General features: G+C 52.8%; 1 protein-coding gene across 1 annotated transcript; it reads left to right on the top strand.

Moving 5' to 3' along the window:
- The first annotated feature begins 3,966 nt into the window (after positions 1-3,966).
- INSM1 (INSM transcriptional repressor 1) lies at positions 3,967-6,243 on the top strand. The gene has a single exon (XM_014790022.2). It carries the CDS (start codon positions 4,077-4,079, stop codon positions 5,610-5,612), a length of 1,536 nt encoding a protein of 511 aa, XP_014645508.2. The 5' UTR covers positions 3,967-4,076; the 3' UTR covers positions 5,613-6,243.
- Positions 6,244-12,830: the final 6,587 nt, after the last annotated feature.

The raw sequence follows: 12,830 nt of genomic DNA on the forward strand, positions 1-12,830 counted from the left end.
GATTGCCGGGGGCACTTGAAACTCGAGGGGAGGGAAATACTTGAGCGCGGCCCCTCCCCGCGCCCGGCGGACGGCGCGGCCTCGCGGACCCTCCCTTGTTCGCTCTCTTTCATGCACTCTCCTTTTGTGTGGAATTATTTAAACGGGAGATCCAGGGCAGCTTTATGCTAATGTGCCGAACAAAGGCAACGGCCCGCGGGCGGGGGGCCCGGAAGGTGCCCGGAGGCCGGGCCGGGCGGAGCGGCGGGCGGGCGGGCCGCGCGTGTCTCTCGCGTGCCCCGGGGACCGCACAGCCACCCCTCATTCCTGCAAACACAAAGCCTCTCCGGGCTGGGCCCGGCCGCACAGCGCACGGGGGCGCGGGCCCCTCCGGGACCTGGCGGCGGGCTCTGCGGCGGTGACGCGCGGTTCAGCCTGGCCGTGGCTCGTGGGCGGGGTGGGGCTTCCGTGAATTCAGGGAGGGGTCCGCAGCAGAGTGGGGATGCGGGGGACGCTGACAACTCCCTCTCGCCCTCCCGGGCGTCTCTAAACGCGCTGCGATTGCAGACCCTTGGGTCTTCGCCTCCCAGGGACTGCCTGGACTCGTCGACACCCCACCGGGAGATTCCTAGGCCGAAATTCCCCGCTGTAGCGCTTTTTTCCAAGGTTCGCGCTTTCTAGAAACTCCCTGGAGCTAGACTCTCGAACCAGGGATCCCAGTGAACCCCGACGCGCTCCGCGACAGCAGCCTGGGACGCCAGGACGGGAGAACTTAGCGCCTGCGGCCTCCAGCTCGGCAGCCGTCAAAGGAAGAACCCACAGCCGGCTCTGCAAGGACCCGAAGCGAAGAGGCCGCCGTATTGTTCCAAAGCGCCGGCCAGGACCCCACAGGAAGAGGAGGAGTCACCTGGGGGCTGGGAAGGACACTTCGGGACCCAGCCGTGGATCCCTCTGCTAGCCGACTCCGGTGAAGCTCCCCTGGAGGGAGGCAAATAGGCGCTCTGCGTTCCCCTAGCCCAACTCCACGCCGCCCCTACTCGAGATCGCAATGCGCAGAGGCCCGCCGCCGGGGCGCGGCGTGGTGGCGCTTTGCTCTTCCTAGAGGAAGACAGACATCTCGATTCAATTCCCCCATCCCCGCGGGCGTGTAGATTCTGAGAAATAAAATCCCTCAGAAGACGACGGAAACCCACGACTGGGTGCAAGGGTGCACGTACTTGGAGGTTGCTGGTGTGTGCGTGCGCGCGCGCAACCCAATTCTTCCCCAGCCCTAGGTTATGAAATTAGTTTCCAATACTTGTACCTTTCAAGTTTCCGTTCATTTTGACCCTACCCGTCTGAAAGCAGATTTCCTTTTCGCTGGCAAGACTAGAAACCACAAAGAAAAAGAAACAGATCCATTGAAAATCTGTCTCAATAGTATTCAATAGATTCTCTTGGCTTAATTCAGAGCCCTGTTTGAATTCGCTGCTTTCAAGCAGGGGTTTTGCTTTTTTGCCCACCCCCCCCCCCATCCCCCGGCACTCTTTACAATTATGGGTGTTGTTATTTTTAAAGGATTTACAAGGTGACTACCTCTCCCTGTTATCTGTTGAATGAAAAGAGTGTTACACATGCAGGACCAAATACTCCGCAGTCAGTTGGGGATGGCGGACCGAGCCCCCGCCCTATTATTCCACAATCCAGATGGGATTCGTGATTAGAAAACAAAATTGGCCGAAGCTGTCCCGGAATCTCTTTCCCACTTCTAATTTCATCAGCAGTATTAATCAGCGCTCAAAGGAGCAAGGAAATAACATCGGTTACTTTTAGATGGAAATATATTTATAAATTTTAGATAAACTCATTTTAGGATTTCTAACTTTTTTCAGGACTAGCATTCATTTTGAAAGTTAGCATTTTCAAAATGAGGGTGAAAGCTTTCAAAATATATTTCATTCTATGTATTCTTCTCTTTTCAGTGTGAGTTAAAAAAAATCACAAACATAAAATCACCAAATATTTTCCCCCTTGATTGCCGACTCGATTAACCCCTTGACTAACTAACCCTAACAACCGTCCCCATTACCACTTATTACTCGTGTGAACTCTATTTTTAAAATCTGTTTAATTTCCACGCCAGGGTATTTTCAGAGGGAAAATCCAAAACATTTAAATACTTTCAGTGGAATTGAGCGTAAGCAAAACGTATCTGGGTGCACAAAGCTTTGCAGAAATATGTCCGTTTCCTTCTCTTGCAATAAAGTGACATTTTCCTCACAACATATCACATTTTATGTGGCTTTGCTGTTCGTTCCCCAGTGATGGGCGATCAGGGCCACGACGCAGTCTTGGGGTCTGTCCCCATCCCCCAAAGATTCTGCCTTTTGTGTTTCCCCCGAGGCTGGGCTGGGAAGGGGATGGAGGCAGAGGGCCGGGTCTGGGTCCAAACCGGGCGGCGGGGGTGAGGGAGGGGGGACGGTGGAGTGTGGATCTTCGCTGTTGTCTTTTTCTGGTGGCACCGGGGGAGGCAGCTCGTCCTCTCCGAGGCCGCAGCCTGCCTCAGAGGACAGATTGCTCCCCCCCGCCCCGGCCGGCAGCACGCGTCTCTTTTGCGTCCAGATTGGCCGCGACCGGCGCTCAATAGCGGGAGGTTAATTTCCTTCACAAAGGTGAAGGGGGCAAGGCTCCGGGGGGGCCCGCGCCCAGACAGGCGGCCCCTTTATTCCGTAGCGCCTTGATTGGAGCCCTTGATTTAGCATCTGATGTCAACCGGCAGACAAAATGCCCGCTCGGAATGAAAATGCATGAGGCCGCACGGGGAGAGCGGAAACCAACTTTACTGGGGAGCACCGGCTTTGGCCCGGCGCGTTTCGTGCTTTGGCCAGCTCCAACCGAATCAACCCAGACCTGGGCGATGCGGAGGCTCGGAGCGGCCTGGACCGGGAGCCTCCAAGGATGCCAATCCCTGAGCCACGGGGAACTTGAAAAAAAAGTTCAGAAATTCAAGTTCCTTTTGGAAGTCAGCCCAGCCTGCCCACCCCACCCCACCCCCAGCGCCGCATCTGCTGGCGATTGAAGAAGTGCGGTGCCAACTGTTTCTCAAACTCCAGAGAAACCTTTCCGAGGCGCGCGGACCCGCCGAGGCTGCGGTCACAAACATCGCCCTCGGCTGCAGTTAGAAGGCCAGAGCCGATCCTCTACCAAACGTGGAACCCCAGTTCCTTTTCGCTTGGATCCTGGGTCCCGCGGCCCACTCATCCCAGGCACGAGCGGGGGCTCTTGGCGGCCCGGAATTTGCAGCTATTTTCGATTCTTCATTATTTCCCAAACACCAAGAGGAGTTCCTGCGCCTCTCCTGACCCCACTCCCGCCCCAGCAGCGGCACTCAGATCTCCCCCGCGCCTGCTGCTGCCCACCGCCGCCCCTACCCAATCAGCGCGCACAACTTCCCCCTCCGCTCCGGCTCGCGGATTGAACCCTCCTGACATATTTTGGGCCATTCTTCTTCTTTGTTGCTATTTTGCTCGCGACCCGCGGGTAATCCCCGCGCGGCAAGGGGGGCGTGCATTGTCGTGCTGATGGACGGGCCCATTTGGCGGCTCCGCGCCCCCCGGAGGAGAGACACAAAGCCCAGGCACGTGCGCCTCCCCATAGAGGAGCAGCAGACCGTGAAGGGAGGCGGGGCCGGGCGTGTGCCTGGGTCGGGCGGGGCGGCGGCGCCGGGCGGGGCGGCGGCGGGGCGCGCGCGGGGGCCCCGCGCCCTCAGGTACATCTGCCGCACCTACCGGGCGACCCCCGAGTCCCGGCCCCCTTTTGGCCACCCCGCTGCCCTCCCACCCTTCCAGGCGGAGGAGCTGCGGCCGCGCTGATTGGCTCCGGGTGAAGCGGGAGGCGAGAACAATGGCCCCCTCCCCCCGTTAAAAGGGAGCGGCTCCCGGGCCCGGGGACAGGGACGCGCGTGCAGGGCGCAGGGCCGGGCCGGGCCGAGCCGCCGCCGGCGCCACGCGAGTCCCGCAGCCGCCGCGCCTGGGCCATGGGCCGGGGGCACTGAGGGCAGCCGGGGCCGAGCGCTGAGGAGGGACCGAGCCAGTGCCTTGCCCTCGCGCCGCGCCAACATGCCCCGCGGCTTCCTGGTGAAGCGCAGCAAGAAGTCCACGCCCGTGTCCTACCGGGTCCGCGGCGGCGAGGACGGCGACCGCGCGCTGCTGCTCTCGCCGGGCTGCGGGGGCGCCCGCGCCTCGCCCCCGGCGCCAAGCCCCGGGCCGGGACCGCTGCCACCGCCGCCGCCGCCCACCGAGCGCGCCCATGCGGCGCTCGCCGCCGCGCTCGCCTGCGCGCCGGGGCTGCCGCCACCCCCGCCGGGCCCGCGGGCCGCGCACTTCGGCAACCCCGAAGCCGCGCACCCCGCCCCGCTCTACAGCCCCACGCGGCCCGTGAGTCGCGAGCACGAGAAGCACAAGTATTTCGAGCGCAGCTTCAACCTCGGCTCGCCGGTCTCGGCCGAGTCCTTCCCCACGCCCGCTGCTCTGCTCGGAGGTGGCGGCGGCGGTGGCGGCGCGAACAGCGCGGGCGGCAGCGGCACCTGCGGCGGCGACCCGCTGCTCTTCGCGCCCGCTGAGCTCAAGATGGGCACGGCGTTCTCAGCGGGCGCCGAGGCGGCCCGCGGCCCAGGGCCCGGCCCCCCGCTGCCTCCGGCCGCCGCCCTGCGGCCCCCGGGCAAGCGGCCCGCGCCTGCCGCCGCCGAGCCGCCTGTCAAGGTAGCCAAGGCCCCGGGCGCCAAGAAGCCCAAAGCCATCCGCAAGCTGCACTTCGAAGACGAGGTGACCACGTCGCCTGTGCTGGGGCTCAAGATCAAGGAGGGCCCGGTGGAGGCTCCGCGGGGCCGCACGGGGGGCGCGGCGCGGCCGTTGGGCGAGTTCATCTGCCAGCTCTGCAAGGAGGAGTACGCCGACCCGTTCGCGCTGGCGCAGCACAAGTGCTCGCGCATCGTGCGCGTGGAGTACCGCTGCCCTGAGTGCGCCAAGGTCTTCAGCTGCCCGGCCAACCTGGCCTCACACCGCCGCTGGCACAAACCGCGGCCTGCCCCTGCCGCCACCCGCGCGTCGGAGCCCGAAATCGCTGCCAGGGCTGAGGGGCGGGAGGTAACAGGCGGCGGCAGCGACCGCGACACGCCGAGCCCCGGCGGCGTGTCTGAGTCGGGCTCTGAGGACGGGCTCTACGAGTGCCACCACTGCGCCAAGAAGTTCCGCCGCCAGGCCTATCTGCGCAAGCACCTGCTGGCGCACCATCAGGCGCTGCAGGCCAAGAGCGCGCCGTCTGCCCCTCCGGCCGAGGACCTACTGGCCTTGTACCCCGGGCCCGACGAGAAGGCGCCCCAGGAGGCAGCCGGCGACGGCGAGGCAGCCGGCGTGCTTGGCCTGAGTGCGTCCGCCGAGTGCCACCTGTGCCCGGTGTGTGGGGAGACCTTCCCCAGCAAGGGCGCCCAGGAGCGCCACCTGCGCCTGCTGCACGCTGCCCAGGTGTTCCCCTGCAAGTACTGCCCGGCCACCTTCTACAGCTCGCCTGGCCTCACGCGGCACATCAACAAGTGCCACCCGTCCGAGAACAGACAGGTGATCCTCCTGCAGGTGCCTGTGCGTCCGGCCTGCTAGAGCGCGCCCTCCACCCCCGGCCCCCCAAACTGTGCCTTCGTTTGGAGACCCACGAAATGAGCGCGCCCTGCGCGCCCCGAACCCGCGTCCGCGCCAGGGGCGCCCACCCCCGGTGAAAGTGTTGTCTCCGCTTCTCTCGGTGTGGTGTGACGGTAACCCCGATCCTCTTGTTGTGACTCCTTTTGGACCCCCACCCCCATTTTTGCGTCGTGTCCCCTGCCCCCCCTTGGCGCAACAGGAGCCAATTTCTTTCTGTACAAGGGAGAAGAGCTGTACGCGTTTGTCTCGTGGTTGGAAGCCTCCCCCTGGAGAGGAGAGCTGTTTTTCTTGCTAGTATTCGCTGTGTTCATGGTCTAGAAGCGCGGTTTGCTCTCGCCTACCAATCTCTGCTCTCTGTGTATGTAGCGTACGGGTTGTTTTGGGTGAATCTTGAGGGATCAATGCCTTTATATTTCACAGGCTGTAAATTGAACTTCCCACACGATTAGCTTTATTATGGCTTGTGAACTGCTGGAGTCTGGCTTTACCTTTTTGTATGTGAACAAATCAAATTGCTTAAAAAAGAGTTTTCTTTAGTATAGCCGCAAATGCCTTGAACTGTTGTCTGTCTGGGATTGTTTTGGGGGGGAGGGAAGGGAATTTTCAGAAGATGCTGTAGAAGCTGCCTCAGTGTTTCACTACGACTTTTTGGGTTGATCATCTTTGTTGAGGTAGGGCTGTTTGAGTTCCCTCTAAATGTATATGTTGATTTATGAGTAATTGTTATTTATTCTTTATTTATTTATATTAATTATGAAGATTATGATATTATTTGATCACAGATCTTTTTGTTTTTGGTGTGCTTTTCCCCCTGCCACTATTGACATTTCACTGTGCATTTTAGAAGAGAGCCTTTTTCTAAAGGGATCTGCTAAAAGTTTTAACTTTTATACCTATGTGAGCGAATTACAGACAACCTACCATTTTATTCTGCTTGGAGGGCCCCTGAGGCCCTTGTACAACTGACAGCTCTTACTTTTAAATGCAATCTCTTTTCTACATACATTATTTTCTTAATTGTTAGCTATTTATAGAAAGCTTCAATAGAACTGTTTCAACTGTATAACTATTTACTATTCAAATAAAATATTTTCAAAGTCAAAGTAAGGTGGGTTTATTTCTGCATCACATGGTTTCAGCAAGGATGTAAAATAGAGCTTCCCATGATTTCTCAGATGTCTATTTTTTAAGGAAAAATCTCTGCCACCATCTCTAGGACTGTGGATTTTTAGAGGTGAGCTTGCACTGCTAGATTCTGCCCTTTTGGCAGTTGAAGGGTGTAGCCTCAAAATGGCTAACGGAGCTGAAGGCTTGTTAAAGGTCCTTAGGAATGTACTGGAAGCTGGGGTTGGAATGAAAGCTGTGCAAATGTTTTCCAGAGAAATCTAGAGAAGCGTCCACAAGAATCTATCCTTTTAACCAAGGAGATGCGGGAACACTGCTTTAATTTAGCAGATCCTTCATTTCCTGACGAAATGTGTAACAGTAATTCCTGGAATAAATAAAACAGGTAGTTTTTGATCCGTAAGTATCAACTGGAAGAAAGTGGAAATCTGACCATAAAATCATTTCTAAAGTAAGGGAAGCAAACCAATTCACATTTGGATGCAACGGAAGTTAAGCAACTGGCTTTGGAGTGAGGGCTCAGAAATGATTTTCCAGTCAGGTGAGCAAATCCATTTTGGGGGAAAAAAATGGAACACCATCTGTTTGGGGTATTAAATTAAATAACAGGTAATTACAATGTTTTCTGTTATGTGTCACTCAGCTCTTCCAAGAACAATTCTGACGCTCACCAGTTAATATTTTGAGTCGTTTTCCTCTCTTTGAAACACTTGATTACGGAGCTGTGCTAAACATCACAATTGTGCGTTCCCTTCCTTTTGTGGTCTGTTTTGGCTACTTTTTTCCTGAAGCCCACTACATTTCTAATGTTTGCCCAGCAAAGAGATGTTAGAATCTGCACAGTAAAGGGCTGCATCTGGGAAGGGGGTAGCTGGAGTTGATGGTGGGAGGTGCAGTCCACGAGAAACTTGGAAGGAAAAATTGACAAAAGAGATCATTTTCAGATTCGGAACCAAAGTTTTGTGTGGGAGAGGGTTTAGTAAAAGGCTCAGCTGTCAGGAACACTGAATATTCCTCCCTTTGTGAAGGTCTTAAAACAGAGTCAATAACAAGGAGAAGACACCACAGGTAAGTTGCCCCGGGAACAAATTGCATGTCGCCTTTTATCGCCAATAACCACACATTTTTCCAATTTGGGAAACAGAGGAAGACAAAAGCTCAGTGCCAGTGCAATATAAAAGCACAGGGAAAAAGCACTATTCATAACATCCTGAAAACTTTGAATGAAACAAAGAAACACTAAAATTTGTGGGCTAATGGCTGCTCCCTCTGAGCAACAACGTGAGAGTTTTTAAAATGTTCTCTCTGAATTACACCGGACGTTAACAGATCCCTCAAACGGAAGGCCAGTTATGTGCTGTGGCAATAGAGAGTTTCCTTAAAAACCTGATGGTTGGCCACACACACACGGGTCAAGGCCTGTCTGCAGGAATGATACCTTGTCAACTGTGTCTGGCTCACTGCTTTCCTTGTCCATAATCATAAAACATAAATTCTAAGATCCACCTTCATGAGGGTAAATAAAATTTGGTTGTTCGCAAATGTGCTCCTTCATCCCGTGCAGATTTATTTCAATTGACCAAATATGTCTTTTCTAAAATAGAAGCCAAAAATTTCATTTAGGTGAGGTATTAAGTGAAATTGCGTAATAAATGGAGTATCTTGAAGTTGACTGAACAGTGTAGAAGAAATAGAAAAACTTAATCAATTTATTTCAAAGTAATGCAATATGAGTTAGTAGGATATTCCACAGGAAGGAAAGCAGATTCTCTGGTTTTTTTAAACCCTCCCTGGATAATAAGTTCACACGGGTTCCTATCACAGGATACCAAGTGCAAACGCACTCACCTTCTTTATCAATATGCAAAGGATTCTGAGGACATCCTGGGTGTAAGGCTGCTCCAGGCTTGGGACCATCAGTGGACACCGGCCAAGACTCCCACGCCGACCGCAGGGAGGGATCGGTGGTGGGAGGGGTGAGGGGTCAGGGAAGGTAACAGATCAGGGAGGGAGGAGTTAAAAGAGGGAACAAATACGGGAAAGGATTTCATTTTTGCCAGTGCTCTCCACACTTCTCCACTTCCGCACAGGTGTGGCGTAATAAAAGCAGAAGGCGGCGCAGCACTCCTCTGTGCCGAAGTGAGCCCGCAGCTAAACAGCTGCCCGACACGCCGCTGAGGCCCTTTCTTCGGAGCTGAGAATGTCCTCTCGGGGCACGAGTCCCTGGAGGCCTGGAGAAGTTGGGGCTTTGCAGCCCTCAGAGCAGGAACGTCGTACTGAAACGGTCGAACTGGGCCAGCTACTCAAATGCCTGCGCTGCGGAGGCGCACGTGCCTGCCGTGGAGCTCCGGTCACCAGGTGCTCCCGCCCCCACATGATCCCGGACCGTGGCTGGGTTCAGTCTGCAGGCGGCCGCTCCAGAGTCACTTGTGAGCACGATAAGCAAGGCCGGAGGCTCAACAGCTACCCATGATGATCCCGTCGTGGCGCAGAGCAGAACCGAACCGAAGCCTGGAGGCTGGCTGGACTCCGGCTGCGCAGAGGCACATGTGGGTATGGTAGGGTGCCCCGCAGAAACCCGGGCGCACAACGTTGGGCCGGGCAACGCTAGTCACCAGGTGGATGTGGCCTGGCGTGTCTGCGCCCAGATGCTGCTGATGAGGATAAGGTGCCCGGTTTCTCATTTGCCTCCATTTGCTTCGCTGCAGACTCCCGGAGCAGCCGCCTCCTCCCACCAGCTATCCCTCCGTCCTCTTGGACTTAATTCCACAGCCATCCACCAAGTCGTCAAACACAACAAAGCCGAAGATTCTCTTAACAATCCTAGTGAAAAGATAACAGCATAGGAGTTCTTCACCTGCCAAATGTCTCGCAAAGGGTCTAGGATGTGGCTTGGACAAGCTCCTTGGCTCTGTTGAGTCCCTGGCTCCCTACAGGCCTCTGTCTCCTGATCTGTAAACCAGAGAATATGGGGTTCTGTGAGACAGCGAGACATTCTGGAGGGCTTCTGAGACTGAGATGAGAGGCAGTAAGGATCCCAAAGGGAGCAGGCGTTCTTCGTACAGGGGGGAGAAAACCTCCTTCTGGCGGGGGAGTGGTCTATGGCATCTCAGATTAGTCATAAATCCATGGCCTGTGGCAGGCAGGCTATGAGCAAAACTTGCTATCTTTTTGCAGAAGGGCCATTTTGGTCTTGTGGAGAAATTTTCTGGCAAATAGGCCCTAGTGTATGGGGTCAGTCACATGTCATGTAGACATATAGTGTATGTGTCTCCAGTTAGCTTGTTATAGGGCCAGGTTAGGGTGTAGTCTCTTGATGGTGAGTCTAGAGAAACCTGTAATGTTTGGTAATTAAAGGTACAAGCTGCGGGATTTAGAGAAGATAAAGGAGGAAACTGAATTGTAGAGTGAGACCCACAGGTGGCAAAACACATCGGTGTGAGAGAATCCACTGAATAGCAGCCGGCAAGGATCTTGATTCCTTTCGATTGACAAAGCACGGAGCACCACATGGTGGTCTGAAGACATTTAGGATTCTAATCCTAAATTAGGGAAACATCTGAGCAATGTTTTGGCAATATAACCCAAGAGTAATAGCCTGAAAATTCCACTTGGCTGACAGAGCAGCCAAGTGCATCTTGAAGTTACATCTCATATGTTGGAGAAACTATTTCTTATTACCAACCTGCAGTATTAAGTGACCCATACTCACAGGGAAAGTCTGGAATACTTATTACTCCTGGGCTGTAATATGGCAACCGTCTCTAACAGGTACATGAGCAACACAGAGAAAAGTTCAGAAATGAGAACTGGTCGTGGGGCCCACCAGGATGTCCCCACCCAGTGGCCCCAGGAGAAAGAACTATTCCCACACACTCAGAGTGGGAAGACCATCCTCTGTAGGACTGCTTTAGGTCCTGGGGCCTCCTCCTGTCCCCCAGCCCTTGGTGGGCCAAGTCCATAGGAAGAAGGGATGAGAGAAGATGGCACCTACCTGCCCAAGGATTTCCATGAATCCTTGTTTTCTCTTGTTTTCATCAGGAGAACTAGGGAACTCCTGCCTCTTTCTAAGGTTGCTAAGGAAATATAAATAATTTTCAACTGATTCATCAACATCTCATTGTCTTGTGCAAACAACCAGCTACAGGTTTTAGTGTCATCAAGGCAATTTCCCAGCCAAGAGGATTTTCTGAAGACAAATGAGTCCTGTTTCTTTGGCCATGCCTTATGAAGAACTGCAGGAGGAAATTACTACAGGCCAGATTGGGTCTCGAAAGCGACAGAGCTCAATGAGAGGTGTCAACAGCAAGGAACCTGTGATGGACATTTATGGAAGTGAATTGATTTCTTATGGCTGGGTGAGAGAAAGAACTTGGCTTACAAATTTATCATTTACAACTATTTTTTAATCATCATTAGGGCCTATTATGCTTCTCAGTATCATAGAACAAATTTGAGCATATGATTTGAAGCCAGTTAACATTTTTTCACTAACCCAATCACACACCCCTTCATCTCTTAAGCCCCAACTGTCATCATTTGTCTACCACATACTTTTATTGTGGGCTTGTTCTGTTGCATTTGGAAAGGGGAACGTTCGGGACATGCGTGCTTCCTCTGGCAGTATATATGGTGAGCAGATGGGTTGTGCGGTAAACGTGTTCGTGTTTGTCTTGTTTGAAGATTTCTATACTGTGTGGTCTTCCTGGTGGCATTTCCACAAAAGCATCAATACTGATGTTTTTTGTTTAGCTCATCACATAAGCCCACGCTACTGGGACAAACCATTCTTAGAACATTCACCAAATTGAAATGAAACCTAAAGAACATTTACTGCCAGTCAGAGCACATTCAAAGGCATGATTACTGACAGCCAGTGTTTCAAGCATGTCATATTCACGCTGTGCAGTGTCACCAACATCTATAAGAAGCTTGGCCACACCGTTTGCATTCATAGTTTACCAGGACTGCCTTCCCTTCATCAGAACCTGAGTGTTCACTGCTCTCTCCACTTGGTTTGAACCAGGAGATGAAGCATCGAGCAGGAGGAAATAATAATGGCGGAAACTTCACCCCGAATCCATTATTCTCCTCTTTCACTCATCAAAGGAGGCCCTTTTATTTGAATGCAACATCTGCTTCATCTGTTGTTCAGGACCAGAACCCTGACGCAGTGCCCCTTTTCATATGCCACAGCCAGGTGACAGTCACACCTGATGGTGACAGGATGAACAGAGTGAGCCGAGAGGCTATTGTCTGTCAAATCTGATAGGAAGCAGAGGAGGTGTTAGTGCATAGAAGGGTTTCAGAGAAGGCTCTTTCTACAGGAGTAAAAAAAAATTAGGCTAAAATTTCCTCTGAGCACAAAGAACAGAAAAGGATGGAGAACTCCGGCTGGAACACGAGTACACTATTGCCATTTAACGGCGTGTAACAGCGACTGATGGCAGTTCTGTTCTGCTGCTTTCTATTCTACTGGATTATGTAAAATGAGCCTTTGCCATCCTAGATTACGGCCACAAAGACGTTATTATTAGGGCAGAAACTGACAGGAAGAGTGTACATGAAAATGATTGAATTAAGAACTGTCAGGGACAGAAGAAGATGAACCAAATCGCAGTCCCTGGATGACCAAATCTGGACAGAATCACGCTAGATCTCATCAAATATCTTACACCACAAAGGGACACACTGTTTTTTCAGTGATCTCTTTAAGAGAATACCTTTATTGCTTCTTCTGAACAGTTTTATTATCCTTGATATCTTCTTGAGTGTCTTCACATGAATATCTTGATAAATCACCAAACACCAATTATAGTTTTAAATCGTTTTAGTGAAACTTTTACATAATCAAGATTTCATATTTGTATCAGAAAACTTTTTGCTCTACTAACCACAGAGAAAATCATGATTTTTCCTTTTTGTATTTTTAAAATTTGATAATTCATATTAAAGAGAACTCAAAAAAAAATTAAACACATATTTTGGCTACTTCGACACCTTTGTTGTAGCAGCAGTGATCTTATAACTTCTAAGGTTATACTGAGATTCTAG

The sequence above is a fragment of the Ceratotherium simum genome, chromosome 21 (genome assembly GCF_057802395.1).
Source record: "Ceratotherium simum simum isolate JZ-2026a chromosome 21, ASM5780239v1, whole genome shotgun sequence".
Lineage (NCBI taxonomy): Eukaryota > Metazoa > Chordata > Mammalia > Perissodactyla > Rhinocerotidae > Ceratotherium > Ceratotherium simum.